The sequence below is a fragment of the Mytilus californianus genome, unplaced genomic scaffold (genome assembly GCF_021869535.1).
Source record: "Mytilus californianus isolate M0D057914Y unplaced genomic scaffold, xbMytCali1.0.p SCAF_4, whole genome shotgun sequence".
NCBI classification, from domain to species: domain Eukaryota; kingdom Metazoa; phylum Mollusca; class Bivalvia; order Mytilida; family Mytilidae; genus Mytilus; species Mytilus californianus.
Window position 1 is genome coordinate 54,646,752 of NW_026262690.1, and position 21,186 is coordinate 54,667,937.

General features: G+C 30.9%; 2 protein-coding genes across 2 annotated transcripts in view; one reads left to right on the forward strand and one right to left on the reverse strand.

Moving 5' to 3' along the window:
* Positions 1–21,186, reverse strand: part of LOC127738286 (mammalian ependymin-related protein 1-like) — a 414,752-nt gene that overhangs the window by 351,206 nt on the left and 42,360 nt on the right. The window lies entirely within an intron of this gene.
* The window catches only part of LOC127738282 (WD repeat-containing protein 81-like), a 42,808-nt gene that overhangs the window by 3,791 nt on the left and 17,831 nt on the right, over positions 1–21,186 (forward strand). Inside the window, exons 4-16 of the mRNA XM_052249468.1 lie at positions 238–1,479; positions 4,622–4,804; positions 5,565–5,605; positions 6,380–6,536; positions 8,649–8,830; positions 9,472–10,510; positions 11,215–11,566; positions 11,984–12,120; positions 12,961–13,080; positions 14,032–14,305; positions 15,192–15,359; positions 19,940–20,051; positions 20,388–20,482. Coding sequence (XP_052105428.1) covers positions 238–1,479; positions 4,622–4,804; positions 5,565–5,605; positions 6,380–6,536; positions 8,649–8,830; positions 9,472–10,510; positions 11,215–11,566; positions 11,984–12,120; positions 12,961–13,080; positions 14,032–14,305; positions 15,192–15,359; positions 19,940–20,051; positions 20,388–20,482 — 4,102 coding nt within the window. The remainder of the gene's footprint in view (positions 1–237; positions 1,480–4,621; positions 4,805–5,564; positions 5,606–6,379; positions 6,537–8,648; positions 8,831–9,471; positions 10,511–11,214; positions 11,567–11,983; positions 12,121–12,960; positions 13,081–14,031; positions 14,306–15,191; positions 15,360–19,939; positions 20,052–20,387; positions 20,483–21,186) is intronic.

Genomic DNA, 21,186 nt, shown 5'->3' on the forward strand with positions numbered 1-21,186 from the left:
AGTTCTTCTGAAGTACTATCTTACCTACTATTATGAATTCATATAAATAAAGATTTGAATTCTCCAGGATTAAAAAAGGTTTTGAAAAATTCCAGATTTTGAAAAGTATTGAAATTACAGATGACCACTTATTTTGGTCTTTGCTTAAAACTTGAATTATAATTAATGAATTCTGTTGCTTTTAAAAAAAGTACATGTATTGGCTTTACACTTAAGAAATATTGCATTATTTTTCAGGAATGTGATGTCCTGCAACAGTATTTGGAAAGACTGTATCCAGAGCAGATGGTAGACTTGAAAACCAGCAAGCAAAGTTCAGTTACACATATATTACCTAGTCCTTGTTCATTACAGAATATTCTACATGTAATCAAGATATATGAGACAGATTATGCATTTTATGTGATACAGCCATTTGTGCTCCATAATATTCAGAATGTTATAGCCTTCAGTCCAGCTGTTCTTAAATCTTCTATGACCAAACCACTTTTTATCCTTTATCAGTTACTACATTTGCTTAATCAGTTGCACAAAATGGGATTAATTCTTGGTAATGTTAGCTTACATGATGTACTTTGTGATGAAAAACTTTGGATTTATACTTCAAGTTTGCAATTTGAAAATATTTTGGGGATTTTACAATCAAAACAAAATCAGCCTGAAATAGTTAGCAAGGAGAATTTGCCTTCAAGAAAAACCTGTAATGATGCATCTAATAGCAATAGGATTCATTCTGATCTAGATCATTCAGATGTTTCAATAGTTAGAGAGCATCCAATTTGTTCCAGGCTATTTAGTGAATCAGACAGTTTAGTAGAAGACGCTAGAACGTTTTTGCAGTCTGATTATACAAGAAAATACTCAGTACATAACTTGCCAACTTTAGTAGAAGATTGGGTACATAAAAGAATTACAAACTTTAAGTATTTGATGGTTTTGAATCATTTAGCAGGCAGACGAATGTCTGATCCAAATAATCATCCAATACTTCCATGGGTAATGGAATTTTCATCAACCGAAGAAGAGTTTGATATGAGGGATTTAACAAAGAGCAAATACAGACTAACTAAAGGTGACAACCAACTGAATTTAACATTTGAATCACACACATTTTTCAAAGATAATATTCACATTCCCCATCACGTATCAGACATTTTGTCAGACATTACATACTATGTTTACAAAGCTAGAAGGACTCCAAAATCCATTTTGTGTTCCCATGTCCGACCCAAATGGGTTCCTAATGAGTATCCTTTAAGTATGATGCGGATGTACAATTGGACTCCAGATGAATGCATTCCAGAATTTTACACAGATCCATTAATATTTTCATCGATTCATGAAGATTTGCCAGATTTAGAATTGCCGGTTTGGTGTACAACCCCAGAAGAATTTATTGTCAAGCATATGGAAGTTTTGGAGAGTGATAAAGTTTCAGAGAACTTAAATCAATGGATAGACCTTACCTTTGGATTCAAGGTACTTTGACAATTAATTCAGTTTGATATGCTTTCAATAACTACTTGATTAATTTTTATACGACCGCAAAAAAATTTTTGTGGTCGTATATTGGTATGACGTCGTCGTCGTCGTTGTCCGGCGTCGTCCGAAGACATATTGGTTTTCGCACTCTAACTTTAGTTTAAGTGAATGGATCTCTATGAAATTTTACCACAAGGTTCAATACCACAAAAGAAAGGTTGGGATTGATTTTGGGGGTTATGGTACCAACAGTAAAGGAATTAGGGGCCAAAAAGGGGCCAAAAATAAGCATTTTTGTAACTTCCAGACATAACTTGTGTGTTAGTGTATGGATCTCTCTGACATTGTACCACAAGGTTCCATATCACAAAGGGAAGGCTGTAATTGATTTTGGGGGTAATTGCCTCAAAATGTTAGGAATTAGGGGCCAAAAAAGGGGCAAAAAACAAGCATTTTTCTAGTTTCATGACAATAACTTGTGTGTAAGTGTTTGGATATTTCTGAAATTGTACTACAAGGTTCCATATCACAAAGGGAAAGCTGGAATTGAGTTTGGGGGTAATTGCCCGAAACGTTTAGGAATTGGGGGCCAAAAAGGGGCCAAAAATAAGCATTTTTCTAGTTTCCAGACAATAACTTGTGTTCAAGTGTATGGATCTCTCTGAAATTGTACTGCAAGGTACCATACCACAAAGGGAAGGCTGAGATTGAGTTTGGGGGTGATGAATCATAAGGGGGTTCAAAAAATTTTGGGGGGGGATTTTTTTTTTTCTTTTTTTTTTCTTTTTTTCCTTTTTTTTTTCTTTTAAAATTTTAAATTTTAAGTTGGTTATTTCTGATTTATATTTAAAAGCAAATAATAATGATATGGTAGGAGATACACACCAAACAGGATGTGTAAATTATTATATAATAAGTATTGTGCAATAGCAAGAAATTTTCAATTGCACAGTATTGCACAATAGCAAGAAATCTTCAATTGCACAGTATTGCGCAATAGCAAGAAATCTTCAATTGCACAGCATTGCGCAATAACAAGAAATATCCAATAGCACAATATTGCGCAATAGCAAGAAATTGTCAATTGTACAGTATTGCGCAATAGCAAGAAATAATCAATTGCACAGTATTGTGCAAAAGAAGATACTTCGTATAAATTGCTTATTTCTTGATCAATTTCAATGTGGTTTTATTCTTGAATTCTTGGGGTTCTTTAATATGCTGAATCTAACCGTGTATTAAGTTTTTGGATTTTGGGCCCCATTTTTAAATTGGTCCACATTGAGGTCCAAAGGGTCCAAAATTTAACTTTGTTTGATTTCATCAAAAATTGAATTATTGGGGTTCTTTGATATGCCGAATCTAACCGTGTATTTAGATTCTTAATTTTTGGTTCTGTTTTCAAATTGGTCTACATAAAGGTCCAAAGGGTCCAAAATTAAACTTAGTTTGATTTCAACAAAAATTGAATATATGGGGTTCTTTGATATGCTGAATCTAACCATGTATTTAGATTTTTGATTATGGGCCCAGTTTTCAAGTTGGTCCAAATCGGGGTCCAAAATTAAACTTTGTTTGATTTCAACAAAAATTGAATATATGGGGTTCTTTGATATGCTGAATCTAACCATGTATTTAGATTTTTGATTGTTGGGCCCCGTTATCAACTTTGTCCACATTGAGATCAAAAGGGTCCAAAATTAAACTTTGTTTGAATTCATCAAAAATTGAATATATGGGGTTCTTTGATATGCTGAATCTAACCATGTATTTAGATTTTTGATTATGGGCCCAGTTTTCAAGTTGGTCCAAATCGGGGTCCAAAATTAAACTTTGTTTGATTTCAACAAAAATTGAATATATGGGGTTCTTTGATATGCTGAATCTAACCATGTATTTAGATTTTTGATTATGGGCCCAGTTTTCAAGTTGGTCCAAATCGGGGTCCAAAATTAAACTTTGTTTGATTTCAACAAAAATTGAATATATGGGGTTCTGTAATATGCTGAATCTAACCGTGTATTAAGTTTTTGGATTTTGGGCCCCGTTTTTAAATTGGTCCACATTGAAGTCCAAAGGGTCCAAAATTTAACTTTGTTTGATTTCATCAAAAATTGAATTATTAGGGTTCTTTGATATGCCGAATCTAACCGTGTATTTAGATTCTTAATTTTTGGTTCTGTTTTCAAATTGGTCTACATAAAGGTCCAAAGGGTCCAAAATTAAACTTAGTTTGATTTTAACAAAAATTGAATTTTTAGGGTTCTTTGATATGCTGAATCTAAACATGTATTTAGATTTTTGATTATGGGCCCAGTTTTCAAGTTGGTCCAAATCGGGGTCCAAAATTAAACTTTGTTTGATTTCAACAAAAATTGAATATATGGGGTTCTTTGATATGCTGAATCTAACCATGTATTTAGATTTTTGATTTTTGGGCCCTGTTATCATTTTTGTCCACATTGAGATCAAAAGGGTCCAAAATTAAACTTTGTTTGATTTCATCAAAAATTGAATTCTTGGGGTTCTTTGATATGCTGAATCTAACCATGTATTTAGATTTTGGATATTGGACCATAATAGGTGAATGTCCAATTTAAAATTTTTAAGTTCTTAGACCACATTCATTCTTTGTCAGAAACCTATGCTGTGTCAAATATTTAATCACAATCCAAATTCAGAGCTGTATCAAGCTTGAATGTTGTGTCCATACTTGCCCCAACTGTTCAGGGTTCGACCTCTGCGGTCGTATCAAGCTGCGCCCTGCGGAGCATTTTATTAACACATACATGTACATTTAAAATGATCTTTTTTCTGAAATAGTTCTCTTCACCAATTGGAATAGTTGTTGATCAACATTTCTTATGGTTTTACACATAGTTTGAAAAAACTAGCATTTCAAAAACTAATTTAAAATAAATGTAGATTCTGAAATTCCTTTATCTAATTTTATAGCTTCAATATTTTTAAGATGACACTTTTAAAAATGTTAGAATATTGAATGATTGAGGAATTTCTCTTGAGTACAAAATGCATTATTTAGTTTGTAGAGATTTGTGGGTAAATTAAAGGTCTACATAAATGTTATAATCTATTGTTTCACAGAAAGTAATAAAAGACTTTTTATAATGTTATACAGTTATCAGGTATTGTGGCTGTGAAGGAGAAGAATATCAACCTTCAGCTCGTAGATGACCATAAAAACATTACAAATCATGGGGTAGTACAGCTTTTTACAGAACCACACCCTTACAGAATACCCAAACAACTAGCTAATAAACCTGAACCTCCTAAGATTGCTAAAAATGTTCTGTGGTCACAGGTAAGTCCAATTATTATGTTTGAATATTTCCATCAAATTAGATGGTCCAAACAAGTGACTTTAGTTTTCTTAATTTAAACAAAGGACTCATTAGACATTCATACAATAAATACATTTGCAATGGAACATGTTTTACATTTTTGAGTTATTTTTAGTTGAAATTTCTTTCTTGTAAATAAATGGTGTCAGAAATTCACCAATGCTCAATATATGTATATCCATATTAATTACACCTTATGTAAGAATCCTGGGTTTTGATTTGTTGATAGCCAGTGTATTTTTCACCAATTTACTTTTATCAAATGAATATTGTTCATTTTTAAACAGCGCCGGGGTATATGCAAAAAGGATATGCCTTTTTTACCCTCTCTGCCGTGGTATTTGCTATGAAGAATTTGTTTTATATATTCTTATTTCGCATAGGATTAGTAAAGGGGGAGGCATCAAAATGTGTCATTTTAGAGGAAAGGGTGAGGTGTCAAGAGGGGTCAGTATGGATTAAAAAGGGTTAAATCAGTTTAACATGCACACAAACCTACTCCTTTGCAAATCTTAAATGATATGTCAAAAAACTAATAAACACCATAAAATGATTTTGCAATTCTTTGTTGTCACATGTCATATAAACTCTATTCTCATATCATCACAAAAGCCTTTGGCCTAAGGCATGATATATGGAAACTGCTATATTATAACTGATTAATAATTTTACACACTCAGCTAATGCACTTTACTCATACATGTATGTTGATTTTTACAGATGCATGGTTTAGAAGAAGCCGCCCTCCCTGGTGACAGAAGGTAAATTGTACATTCACTTATATTGTATGCATTAACATCAGACAAATATCCCATAAAATACTAGGAAACGTCTGACACGTCTAAAGAACTGAACTTTAATACTGTTTTTAAAAGCATTTGCTTTTATGGTCATCGTGTAAATGCCATTTTGTTTACGTGAATGGAGTGCACACATTTTTCATTCTACAGTTCTTTCAAAATCGTGTAAAAGTATGTGTTTGCTTTACTTTTGTATTTAAAATCAAGTTAATTTGACTAAGGATTCCTCAAACACAATATTTAAATGGAAGTTTAATAGTTAACCCTTTTACTTAGAAATTTGGATCCGCTAAAGGTTACATAACAGGCTTCTTTTTCGAATGCAGTGATACAAGAAATTCAGCACCCTCTATTGGCTAATCTCGATCCGTCTTATTACCAAAGCGTACCAACACGGTTAATTTTATATTTACGTATTAAATTTTCTGTTATTAAAGAATAAATAGGGGCTCTCTTGCTTATTTAGATATCAAAATAATTTTGTGAATTTAATCAATTTGGCAGAAATTGTTTTATACTTGCTTAAAATTCTCAGTTATTCAGTGTTTACTTTCTAGAAAACAAATTTGATTGCCTTTGATTTGAAAAATCATTCAAACTAAGCAAATTTGATATGTTTTACTTTGATTTGAAATAGTATGTGAAATGTGTAATTAAGTTTGTTAGTCATGACATGTAAGTAGCTTGATCTTATGCAGTGTTCAAAAAGATGTATAAACTGTTTTTATATTTCAGACAAGGATCATTTTCACAAACAGCTCAGAGACCAGAAACAGCAACTGTTATATTACCCAGATATTATGATCCATTGGCTAGTCTGAATCAGCTAGAAGTCCTTTACAACTTAACAAGTCACAACATGGGTCAGATACCATCAAAACTACAACAGGAGGTACATGACATACACATGCTTTCAAATAGACCATTGCCACAAGGTGTAATACCACCATTGTTTTTCCCCTATTAGTCTTTGTTAAATTTGCACTTTTCAGAAAAATGTGAATTTATCTTTGTTTCAAATAAAGAAATACTTGGCATGAGTAAAGCTTTATCCTGTCCAGTACTACAGACTAAATTTCACATAACATTTCATTGCATATAAGATAATAACCATCACTGGAAGTTAAACAATCAAATTTCCACCCCTTTCTTTCCTGTTTACAAGCTTTAGTAACCATGTAACCTCAAGTTTCCAAAATATTTTATAGAAACACCAAATAAAAATAGAATGGTGCTTTGAAACACCCAAGATATATGTTTATGACTCCGAAATTTTTACTGCAATGAAATGTAGGATTAATTTCCTACAACTGTCAAATTCAAGGGAATATTTTTTTTCGACCCTTTTTTCATATATGCAATCGGATGTGACGTACTATGATTTGGTGGTATTACTCCACAACACAGTAATATGTTTAAGTTATTGACATACTGATTAATTGGATATGGATAGCAAGTTAAAAAGATTTTTCTTATTACTTAAAATTTCTGGTGTTCAAAAGACATGAGTTAAAACTTCCTTTGTTTAAATTATTTGATTTAAAAAAAAACCAGGAAATTGAAAATCCACACTTGCACAACAAATTCACCTATAAGAGTTTATGCAGCAAAATTCTGAAGTGACACCACATGAAACAACTTTGATATTCCTTGCAGTATTACAAATATGATCTTTTTGTACAAGTTTTCAATTATTTTTAGTTCTAAATTTTAATATTTAAGAAATGACTGTAATATTTTTTTCTGTCTATGAAGAAAAAGCATCAAAAATGTGGTGCACACTGAATAACCCGCGTAGCACCACATTTAGAGGTTATTTCAAAGACAGAAAAACTATTACAGTCATTCCTTATACTTTAATTCAACTTTTAATTTGGTATATATGGGTTATTTAAAAGTGTGCACCACATTTTTAAGGTTATTTCGAATAGACAGAAAAAATATTACAGTCATTCCTTATGATTTAATTCTAAATTCCATTTTTGTCGAGCCTTCTACTTTTGTCGAAAAAGCGAGACATAGCAATCCTACATTCCGGCGGCGTCGGCGGCGTCCACAAATATTCACTCTGTGGTTAAAGTTTTTGAAATTTTAATTACTTTCTTAAACTATCCTGGATTTCTACCAAACTTCGACAGAAGCTTGTTTATGATCATAAGATAGTATCCAGAAGTAAATTTTGTAAAAAATAAAATTCCTGGTTTTCCGTATTTTACTTATAAATGGACTTAGTTTTTCTGCCAGGAAACATTACATTCACTCTGTGGTTAAAGTTTTTAAAATTTTAATAACTTTCTCAAACTATCCTAGATTTCTACCAAACTTGGACAGAAGCTTGTTTATGATCATAAGATAGTATCCAGAAGTAAATTAAAAAATTAAAAAATCCTGTTTTTCCGTATTTTACTTATAAATGGACTTAGTTTTTCTGCCAGGAAACATTACATTCACTCTGTGGTTAAAGTTTTTAAAATTTTAATAACTTTCATAAACTATCCTGGATTTGTACCAAACATGGGCAGAAGTTTGTTTATGGTCAAAAGCTAGTATCTAGAAAATAATTTTTATTAAAATTTTGTACTTGTTTATCCATATTTTACTTATAAATGGACTTAGTTTTTCTTCCAGTTAATATTACATACAGTCTGCAGTTAAATTTTTTAAAACATTTATTAGATTCATAAACTATCCTGGATTTTTACCAAACTTGGACAGAAGCTTCTTACAATAAAAAAATTGTATCGAGAGGAATATTTTTATTAAATTTTTTCCTCATCTCATTTTTGTTGAGCCTGCGATTAACAGCAAAAGTAGGCGAGACACTGGGTTCCGTGGAACCCTTACAAATTTTTAAGGAGTAAATCATGAAAAAACGTTGATGACGTCACGGTCACATGATAAAATTATGTCTATGAGCTGATAGACAAAAAACTTTCAGCCAATCAGAAGATTTGTTACATCCAAAATTAAATTATATACATATATGAATGTTTTGTTTGAACAGGATAAAAACAATATACCAGATAATGCAGTTCATGTGATGAGAGATATGCATGTCTTTGGATGTTTGATGTGTGAACTATTTCTCCAACCAGTTCTGTACATGGAGGAATCAAATGCACCTTTACACAAAAGATGGAAGCTGATATGTAAATACTGTACAGAAAATACTGCTTTAGTTCCAAGGTGAGTGTTAATCTATGACAACTAATATGTAAATACTGTACAGAAAATACTGCTTTAGTTTAAAGAGAAGTGTTAACTTATGGAAAATTATATGTAAATACTGTATAGAAAATACTGCTTTAAATAAAGATGAGTGAAAACTTAAGACAAATGATTGTAAATATTGTACAGAAAATATTAATGCTGTTCCAATTCTAAGTTTATTGTAAACTTATGACACTGTATATTCAAATACGGTACAGAAATTATTTCTTCAGCTCCAAATCATGGGTTTATCAACTTTAAGCCCAATGAAGTTCATCACTTTTAACGATGGGATGCTTGTTTACAGAAATGTACTTAAGTATGCCTTTTAGGTGTTTGATAAAATTCCTTGTCATTAGATTCCATTTCGTTGCCTTGATTTGGCTTGCATGCTTACAGTTACTAATTTAAAAGAAGTAAAAAATGTGGTAAAAGAATGTCCAGCTGGCTCATATTTGTTAAACAGTCATTCTTTTGGAGTATCCTTTGACACAAGGACTATATATCTGGATAGGTGTGTATGTAGCTTTCATTTTAAAATACTTTGTTAGTTAGTTATGCATGTTTATTGAAATACATTCACTTACCGATATTAAATCTTTTCAATTTGTTTTTAGGTCAATTCAGAGAGCAGTTGAAATTTTGTTAAACATGGAAAACTACAGATCAAAACCAGATACCACAGATTTTACTTATCCAGTAATAACTGGGGCAGGAATGCCCCCACCGACTCCCTCGCAGTTGTTATGTCCTAGTGTTAGTATACTGCCATTTCCTGATTACTTCCCTTTAATTTATGAAACCATCTGCAAACTTAAAGATATAGATAGAAAACTTGAAAAAATTGGAATGGAAAGTCAGGCAAATTTAATCGAAAAGCAGAAACTGCTGAAAGTGACTGCAAGAGAAAAGGTCACTGTTATGCAAAAATACTTGGAGAAAATCGGAGGAACACTTAATGAAGAAGGCATTGAACTTTTACTTCCACACATAGAAGAACTTTTTGCTAATGAGGACACCAGTGTTCAGGCTGCTTGGTCACTCTTTAATCTGCTTGGACTTGAAATTGATTCAAATCAAATGAAAAGGCAGTTTTTGCCTTACTTGGTTAAATTATACCATGTAGATAATCCCACACCAAAATACATGAAAATATACCACAAAAGTTTCATTGTACAATTGATTTTAAGATTAGGATTGGACTCATTCCTTAGTAATTTCTCTACAACATTAGTAGAGGCAGTAGCAGGGTACAAGGATTATGTTTTTGAAGATTTATACACAGAGCAATCAGATATGGAATCTTTTCTTGAAAAAAGTCCATTGCACTTACCTGTCCTCAAAGAAGAAAATGGGAAATTGGGGACCAGTCCAGGACAATCAGGAACCAGTCTGTCTGAAAATTGCAATTCAAATATGCGAACTCCGGATGATGTAGATGATATTGAAGATGAAATAGGTGATGATGGGTCTAGAGATTTAGATAACCAATCAAATTCTGGTGACAGTTTGAATGATGCAGAAAGAGTTTCTTTACAGAGTTTTGATGAGGCAATGGACAAAAGAAAGGATTATGAGGACAAGGAATCAGTAAACAGCTTGTCAGCAACTAATGATTATGAAGAAGAGGAAGAGGAAAATATTCTTCAATTTCAGGTACAAAATTAGAGGCTGTCATCAGTTTTAAGAGAAAAAAATCAAATAGCAATTTTTTTTTAGAATCTTTTGTAATGATAGTTGTTTCCCAAATTTATGTAAATGATGCAGTTATAATTCCCTTAATGAATGATGATTTATATTGCTAACCTCATATGACTGACACTGTTGCAAAAAAAAAAAAAATCAATGATAAATTTAAAAAATTATCTAATGAACCATATGCTTCTAAAATTTGAATAAACTATACATTTATGATCCCCATGTTAAAATCATTATTGCTGACCTCCAGAATTATCAAACATAGCCACCACTGATACTAAAGAAAGAAAATTTACAAAGAATTCAATATTAAAAAAGAAATGAAAATAAATGAAATAAAATAAAAAATTTAGCTTTACATTTAAAAATCAATACTGTGATATTTATTTGTAGAAAGAAGTTACTTGTAAAACCCAAGTCTTGAAAATTATATGCATGATTTTGCTTTGTGATAAAAAGAAAGAAATAGCTAATTTGAATAATGCACAATTTCTTGGTTTTCTTGATTTAATATGTACCAGGGCTTAACATTGAACAGTAATTTAAATAGAGAATCGAGTCATTTTTATTAAGATTTGTCACCAGTTGTCCAGTAAATTCTGGTATATTCTTTATAATGAACTCTTGTTGAAAGATATTTTGCAATTTCATATTTTCTCCAGGTTTCAGAGGAAGTTGAAGAAGAAGTTTCATCTGGTCCTGATCAAGAAGATAAAGGCAGAGCTTGTCCTAATGATCCATACCCCAAAAAGAAGCCCATTTCATCAAATATGAATAATAATGGACCAGGAATACATATGACTAGAAGTGAAACTGATGAATTTGCAAAAACAATGTCAGATAGGACTGCTTCAGAAGTTGTCAATATTAGAGATGTTTCCATGGAAACTATTAAATGGCTTTCCCATAGAATTGGCCCTTTTTTAACTGCAAAGTATTTATCCAGAAATCTACTAAGAATGATGGTGTTATGTTACCTTGGAGAAGAGCAATTAATGTCTATTGAAGATAAAGGTATATACAGTGTACCAAGATTCATGTTTTAGGTTTGAGCTTGCCATGAAATTCAGTTCAATCAAGCAATTTTAAATATCCTTGCACAATAGCTTACTTGTATAGCAATATCACATAGGACAGATTAAATGCTAAGCTTTATGTTTTTTAAGTCATTTTATGTACCTTTTATATGAGTTATAAACCAAAAAAATATTCATAAATGTGAAAACATCAACATACAAATTTCTTAAAATGTTTGAAAATTAAATATATTATAAAAATACAACAGCAAATGTAAAAAGCACAGTTGTTAATTCATGTACAAAATGTATTATAGAAAATTTATACTATCCTCCCTTGATATCTTTTCCCTCTTTTTAATGAAGATATTTATAAAAACGTAAAAGAAGATTAAAAATTCTTCTTTTCTTGTAGAGGATAAATTAAAGACTTCCAGATATATACTTGGAGACAGACATGCAGAGAAAGTGATTGGCTCTTTGATGTTTATTGCCAAGTTGTATGGTGAACAAGTAATACTTCTACAATATATCCCATCGATTGTTGATATAGTAAGTATTTTTGGATAGATGAGTATAAGTATGAGTATATGTCAAAATCCATCAAAGACATCTAGAGGTCAACATAAAGCCAACAAGGGATATTACACATAAAGTATTTGGTATGAATGAGTATAAAAATTATGAAAGGATTTGATTGCAATTTTTCTTAGATGTGTTATCAATAAAATGGTAAAATAATAAAAATGCTATTTGCAACCTACAATGTTCCTTTTAAACTCAATCATTCAGCATGCAAAGTGGAGTTTTCACTGCAAATTAATAATTTATTTTTTTCAGCTTATCAACATAGAATCAATGTTTTTCCTCCAAATTTTAGCATTTTCCTGATATTTTGTTACCCTTCAGGTTTTGTTTTACCGATGCAGTACATAAAACTTTTTCCCATCAACTGCTTTATTTCTAAATACATTTCCAATACTTTTCTGACAAAGCATTTTTGAATAATTGATATTTCTATTAAATTTTTTTCTATAGTTTATAAATTCTTTCTTTAAATGAAGTTCATATTAAAATTTTGTTGCCTTCTTTTTTGCCCAAAATTTATAGTATAATAATCTTTGTATCTTTAACGTATGCACACAGAAATATCTTTTGTGTATCTTTTATTTTATATCATACATTCCTTACTAAAAAAGATCCCATTGATGAAAATTATAATTTTTAACAGCATCATTATATAAAATTTAAAAACTACTTATAGTTAAGAGTTACCTGGTAGCGTGATTCCTGGTCTATAAAACAATTCCATTTTGATATCAGCAATACAACAAAGTTGTCCTTTTGTAGGTAGACATACACTATTCAGTTTTGATTTTTTGCATTTCATAGGTTTATGTTGCCAAGAAAAGATTAACAAATAAAGCAGAAGCTGGATTGGTTAGCTCCCTTGTCTTACTACGACATAGTATACCACTATTATCAGACACTACATTAATGGATATTTTAAAGGTACATTTATTGTTATTGAATACGGTTAGTTCCCTTGTCTTACTTCTACACATTATACAACTTTACACTACATCGTACATTAATGGATATTTTAAAAGTTGTGTTATTGAAGACATTGTTTTCAATTAAGCATGGTAAACTGTGAAATCTACTGGCTTCTTCCCTAATTTACTTTTTATTTCTTTAAATTCAGGTTTTTGCCTAATTATGACACAATAAGTTGTTATTTTGAGAAGTAAAATCTTGTTGCTTATAGGTTGCACTTTGTAAATACAGCTGTTTCACAAACCACGCCTCTTTTGGGGAGATATATAATATTCTTAGATATGTTGTTTTGTTTACCTACTGGTTCCCAAATATGATCTCTATGTTTCATCTCATAGAGACAATGTGGGAATTTTACCAGTATAAATACACATGGATAGCTGCCAAATTGAATTCTGAGGAAGACCCAATGTGAAGGGAGGGGTAGTACAGAATTTTAGTATAAGTTTAAACTCTTAGAAGTTCGAGGCGTATAAATGTTGAAAATTACCTAAAACAAACAACAGAATAAAAAATTAAGAACGATACCTTACCTTGGATAAAAATACAATTGTGATACCTGCAATTTTTCAATCATGGAAAACTTTGAGGAAAATTTATTTACTACTTTAATCTGGCTATTTTCAATATAAAAAAATTGAAATTTGTATAGAGTAAAATGCAATACAAAATAATATTGAAATTTTCAAGGTGTTAACTAAAACATCTTACCTTAATCTTAGTTCACAGTCAAATGCTATTGTTTATTAGATACACAACTAAGTAACATATATTAAGTTCTAGACAACGTGCATGAAATTGCATAAATAGAGATTTCTTTTCCGTACAACTGAAGTTAAGACTATAGCTACTTAATTGTGATTCATTAAATTAACTTTGCTAACATCAATTTTTTTTTTGAAATAGGAAACCATTGTCAAGGAGATTCTACAACAAGTGATAAGAGTGGTGTCCTCACCATCTCACAATTTCCCAAGTGGTAGTACCATGAGGACTGTTATTTGCCATAAGTTCATCGATGTTGTCTACATCCTAGGAATCAGAATCGGCTTTGAGATGACAAGACAACATATGACTAAATTGTTACAGAACTTCTTTGTTTGTTTTAATCCAGTCAATGACACACAACAGGGAGATGCATGTAATTCTCCACAGACTTTGAAACATGTGAAATCAAATGGTATATATATTGTAGCATATTTTATCACAAAAATGAAAAGAGTAGGAGAGTCAGGATAATTGTAATGAAAAAGTGGAAAAGTAATAAAAAAATTACCTGCATTGGTATTGATTGATTATGAAATTATGAAATATCATGGTCAGGGGACACAGTTATTGTCCTTTGATTTTCGTTGTCTACAAATATAGTCCCTAGTATGGACAGTGAATAACTTTCAATTGTTTTTCATACACCTTCCAAATTTATTTCTTTATATTTTATGCAAAGAATAGTCAGTAGGGGGATGAAATTTTAGGTAAAGTAGTGATTTGGTCCAGTTGAAAAAAGTCAAAATTTTGCATGTCTGCAGCTTTCAAACTGAATTATAGACCTCCTTATCATGGAATTGTTCATATTTTGAGTTAGAGCTGGTAGACCTTTTTTGATACAATTTGTCCCAAAAGTAGCACACTACACTGTAAAAATCTTTTTGAGATATCGCAGGTGCAATTTTTTAAATTTGAATTTATTGTATAAAAGAAAAGCACTATGAAATAAATGTGTTCTCGGGCCTTATAAGGAAGAACATTCTTTTGAATTTATAAATGAAAAGATGCAAATATTTAGATGTTTTCATTTAAAATTAGTAGAATTGTTAATTATATTTATGTAAGGACTATTCCACAAATGGTTTTCATGAGATGGTTAAAGTTAGAAGACACAGCTATGAAACTTTTATAACAAAGGATTTAATCGAAATATTAGTTTTATGTATGGAATTCGACAATATTCAATCAGTTTTACATCATCTATAAGGCACACATCCATTTAATTGAAGAATAAAAATCTATGTGCAAGTAAGAAAACAGATACACTTATATTAATGATTTATAAATGTATATTTCAGCATCCATGGATGACTATTTTTGTAACATAAAAATAGATGATTCCACACAAGAGTATACTATAGGTACCCCTGTCAGTATGATGAGCTTTACTACATCCCTGTCTCCTCAAATCAGTCCTCTTAAAAGAAGGCAGCCACATAGTCTCTCTGCCAGCTCAGATGACAAAGGTATGTTTTATTGATGAATGCTTTCAAATTTCATTTAGATGTTTGATTATTTTACTAGCACTTAGTTAATGTGTGGAGGGGATATATTAACATGTTTGTGTATCAGTCTGCAATTGTATTATGTATGTTCCTAACAGATTGAGGTACTGTAAACAGGGAAATTTTCGTGGCAGTTTTATTTTCGCTATTTTTGTGGTAAGAATTGAAAAGCAAAAGTTTTAAGGAAACTCTATTCATAAGATGAAGACCATACATGTACGTATATAAATAGGATATGAAGAGAACCACTGTATAACATCGATTTTACAGACGACAGATCTATACTTCAAATCATAACTGTATAACTAAATGAAAAGGGTTTACTCCTGGTTTGCCCACTTTTGATTATACCAATTATCTATTAGTAAAGAAAACAAAAAAGACAAAAGGTTTAATGAGCATACAATTGTATAGTCTGTTCCAACTTAGGTATATAGTTTATTAGTGTTTTCTATATATAAGGAATTTATATTTTGTAATTCCATTTTCATTTGTATAGAAAAATAATAAATAAATCAAATATCTTTTCTCTCAATAACTTAATATCAAATCAATCGATCCATTTAACATACATATGTGTACAACTACATGTAATGACAAAACAATGACATTCAGTTATAAAAGTGTCTTATTATTCATTAGTTTTTGAATGATTTTCATGATATAAATACACCAATACAAGTTGTCTTTTATTGCAAACATAATTTATATAATATATGAATCAAGATTATAAATGCTGTTATCTGCTCTTTGGTCGGGTTGTTGTCTCTTTGGCATATTCCCCATTTCCATTCTCAATTTTATTGCACAATGAAATAAACAAAGCACTATGTAAAATAAGTAATATGGGGCACCATATGTATAATGATGGGAAATACAATCTTTTATATATATATATTTCAAAAGTCACAAAACTTATTTTGATTTTAACAAAAAATGAATTTTAGGGGTTCTTTGATATGCTGAATCTAAACATGTATTTAGATTTTTGATTTTGGGCCCAGTTTTCAAGTTGGTCCAAATTAGGGTCCAAAATTAAACTTTGTTTGATTTCAACAAAAATTGAATATATGGGGTTCTTTGATATGCTGAATCTAACCATGTATTTAGATTTTTTATTTGTGGGCCCCGCTTTCAAATTGGTTCATATTGAGGTCCAAAGGGTCCAAAATTAAACTTTGTTTGATTTCATCAAAAATTGAATTATTGGGGTTCTTTGATATGCCAAATCTAAACGTGTATTTAGATTTTTAATTTTGGGCCCCGTTTTTCAAATTGATCAACATAATCTTTAGTTTCATTATTTTACTTTTTTACTTTTTTTCAGAATGTACCAACAATTAAAACTATTTGTTGTAAAAATAATAAACTTTTTTGTTCACATATTTGTTTATTTTTTTTATTTTATATTTGTCAAATTCAATACATTTTCCTGCTCAAAACTATATAAAATATAAAATATTTTGGCACATTTTCCTTGATTTATTAGCAGAATATAGTATCTTTTATAAAATTTTACAGGTAAAAAAATAGGTAAAAAATTTGACTATAATTCAGAAATAAACTATAATTGTTAAAACAACAATTCCCCCTATGTTTACATATTCATGTAATTAAAAGTGGGCAAACCAGGATGACACCATGAAAAGCAATGTTAGAAATCATAACTTTAACTCAAGTTAATCTTATTAACATGGATGACATCTCAAGCAAGCAGACATTACGGATATTGTTATGTAAACAACACTGGTTACAAACATGTAAATGACACCTGTCAATCAGTTTAAAAAGTATAACCTCATTGTATCTGCTACACAGATTAATCAGATCAAAAGATCGATTAATTAACTTTAGCTTTACTCCTGACAGCATTTAATTCACTCTTAATTATGTCTTCTTTTTATACGACCGCAAAACAAATTTTGGGATCGTATAATGGTATGATGTTGTCGTTGTCTGCGTCTGTGTCGTCGTCCGAAGACACATTGGTTTCCGGACAATAACTTTATTTTAAGTGAACAGATCGCTATGAAATTTTTTAAGAAGGTTCAATACCACAAAAGGAAGGTTGGGATTGATTTTGGGGATGATGGTCCCAACCGTTTAGGAATTAGGGGCCCAAAAAGGGACCAAAAACAAGCATTTTTTCTAGTTTCAGGATAATAACTTGTGTTCAAGTATTTCGAATGCTCTGAAATTGTACCACAATGTTTAATACCACAAGTAGAAGGTTGGGATTCATTTTAGGGGTTATGGGGGCAGACAGTTTAGGAATTAAGGGCCAAAAAGGGGCCAAAAACAAGTATTTTTCTAGTTTCCAGACAATAACTTGTGTGTAAGTGTATGGATCTCTCTGACATTGTACCACAAGGTTCCATATAACAAAGGGAAAGCTGGGATTGAGTTTGGGGTTCATTGCCCCAAACATATAGGAATTATGGGCCAAAAAAGGGCCAAAAACAAGCATTTTTCTAGTTTCCAGACAATAAATTGTGTGTAAGTGTATGGATTTCTCTGAAATTGTACTACAAGGTTCCATACTACAAAGGAAAGGCTTGGATTGAGTTTTGGGGTTATTGCTCTAAGGGGGGGTTTCAAAAAGTTGGGGGGGGGGATTTTTTTCCCAAATTTTTTTAAGGAATTCATATTTTTTTTTCAAAATTTTTAAAATTTTGAATTTTTGAAAAGTTTCAAAAAGAAATCTTCAATTGCACAGTATTGCACAATGGATTTATAAGATCTTTGACCACATTTATTTTGTGTCAGAAACCTATATTATGTCAAAAATTTGATCACAATCCAAATTCAGACAGTATCAAGCTTGAATATTGTGTCCAAATTTGCCCCAACTGTTCAGGGTTCGACCTCTGTGGTCGTATCAGGCTGCGCTCAGCGAAGCATTTTATCTGTTTATTGTGTATGTGTTTTTACAAGCAAACATGACATAACTTTTAATCTGATTGATTTTATCATTTGATTTAAGATACATGTAAAGCTGCTCATTTTCTTAATCATTAATAGAAATATTTATATAGGCCACCAGGACATAGCGACTTCAAAACAGCGCGAATTTAGATTGTGTTAATAAATTGGGAAAAAAAGACGGTGTGAAATTTTCCCGGTTTACAGTATAGTAGAACTCGAGGTTATCTATACCTCTTATCTTCACCAAACTTGGTACACTATATTAATAAGAAGATGTGATATGATTGCCAATGAGAAAACTATCCACTAGAGACCAAAGAATGTGAATTTAAGTAGCTTTAGGCCACCTTGCCTTCAATGATGTGCGAAACCCATGCCTCATAGTCAGCTGTAACCCTGATATCAAGATCACTTTCACATTATGGGTTGAAAAGGAATATTCTGCTCTTCATTACCCTTGTTTTCCATTGTATCAGACAAGTAATGCAATTAGCCACTATTTGATGGGCTTGCTGTGCCTTTTAAATATTTGAGAATTAAATTTTTGAGAATGTAAAAGTATCATATATCTTCAGATGCAGTAGTTTTAATACACAATTATATTTCAAATGGATTATGCAAAAAAAAGAACATAAGTTGTTGAAATATAGATTTAATCACAATCATTCCTCCATTCTGTTAATTCAGAAATTATTGCAAAGTTTTTATTTATGTTAAAATTGCTACAGTAACAGATTCGCAATAATAGAAACTCACATTTACAATTTCAGAAGTGCTTTTCCTTCATAAAATGTTTAAAACCACATTAATTAGATTTCGCATTTTTGTGAGTGGTCAAGGATTCACAATAATAAATGCATGCATTAATTTCTGAATTTACAGTATTAAGTCTTACTCTTAGAGTATGTTTTTTCTCTCTGAATGGTAAGATTTTCAAAAGATATAATGCCTGGTTTGACGAACATTTAAAACTGTTTCTCAAATAATTTTATTGAAAAACCAAGTATAATATTTGAACATATTAAGCAGGAACTTGTGTGTTTCTTGGTTCAAAAGAAAAAAATTCTCTAACCAATTGCAACATGTTTAAATACACAAACAATAAGTGAAAAGTTTTTAGATAATATCATCTTTGAGCCTCATTGATGATATAAATTATTCAAATATAATTTCCAGAGGAATGGCCCTATCAATTTATTTAGTTATTTTTTTTTATTTTGAAATGTAGGTTGATTTTATCTTTTTGTACTGTTTAAACTGCAGTCAATTTACAAATATAAATAAGAAGAAGTGGTATGAGTGCCAATGAGACAACTCTCCATCCAAGTCACAATGTATAAAAAGTTAACAATTATAGGTCAAAGTACGGCCTTCAACACGGAGCCTTGGCTCACACCAAACAGCAAGCTATAAAGGGCCCCAAAATGACTAGTGTAAAACAATTCAAACAGGAAAACCAATGGTCTAATCTATATAAAAAATGAGAAACAAGAAACACCTATGAACCACACCAACAAACGACAACCACTGAACAACAGGCTCCTGACTTGGGACAGGTGCATAAAAATACCTGTTATAAACCAAAATAGCCAAAATATGTGCTTTTTCATTTAAAGATGAATCATCAGAAACAACACATGGAAAAGATGTCAAAAAAGAAATGGAAGGTGTCTTTAATCCTGAATTAGCAATGGCATCATACATACCATTTTGTAGAATATTTGGAAGGTATTTCAGACTTTCATATTTATATAATAGATAAAATTTAAAGAATATGCTTTTGTGTGTGACACAATATCCTAATTTTATTAGATAAACCAATGTATATTAGTTTTATTTTTACTGCATGCTTTTCAATATGTTCTGGTTTATTTTTAAGATCATCATCAATGAGCAATAATGAATGAAATTTTATTGAAAAGATGTGAAATTATTTTAATTTTATAGTAATGATAATCAACCCAGATATTTCCTCTAATATTTTGACAAGTTGAGGTTATATGTACTTTGTTACTTTTGATATAAGGACTTATACATAGTTGTAATTGTTCCTTTTATCTTCAGTATACATATGGAGAAGTGTTTACCAAATGACGACTTGATTAGACAGTTATGTTCTCAGTATGATAGTACATTGGGTGATACTAATGGTGTAGAAGGTAACTTTTTAATGGCTTTACCATTTAATGTATATTGATAGAGGAAAAAAACCTATACTAGTGAGTCATAGTAAGCAGCTTTTGTTTCTGGCAAATGATTGATTAATTTTTATACGACCGCAAAATTTTTGCAGTCATTTATTGGTATCACGTCGTCGTCAGGGTCATCCGAAGACATTTGGTTTCCAGACAATAACTTTTGTATAAGTAAATATAAATCTATGAAATTTAAATACAAGGTTTATGACCACAAAAGGAAGGTTTGGATTGATTTTGGGGGTTATGGTCTCAACAGTTTAGGAATTAGGGGCCAAAAAGGGGCCTTAATAAGCATTTTTCTAGTTTCCAGACAATAACTTGTTGAACGGTGTATGGAATTGTCTGAAATTATACCACAAGTTTCCATACCACAGAGGGATGGTAAGAATTGGCTTGGGGGGGTTATAGCTCAAACCGTTTAGGAATTAGGGGCAAAAAAGGGGGAAAAACAAGGGTTTCCAGATTAATGGACAATTACTTAAGTACAAAACATAATTTAAAAGCAGTGTAAGGGAGGTAATTCAAACACAACATTGACAATGTGTTTGAATTACCTCCCTTACACTGCTTTTAAATTATGTATAAAGAAATGTTGTATTGTCTTGAGGTGATTAGCTGTCAATTTATTTTTAGAAGTTACTATTTTAAAAATGCAAGGTTATTTA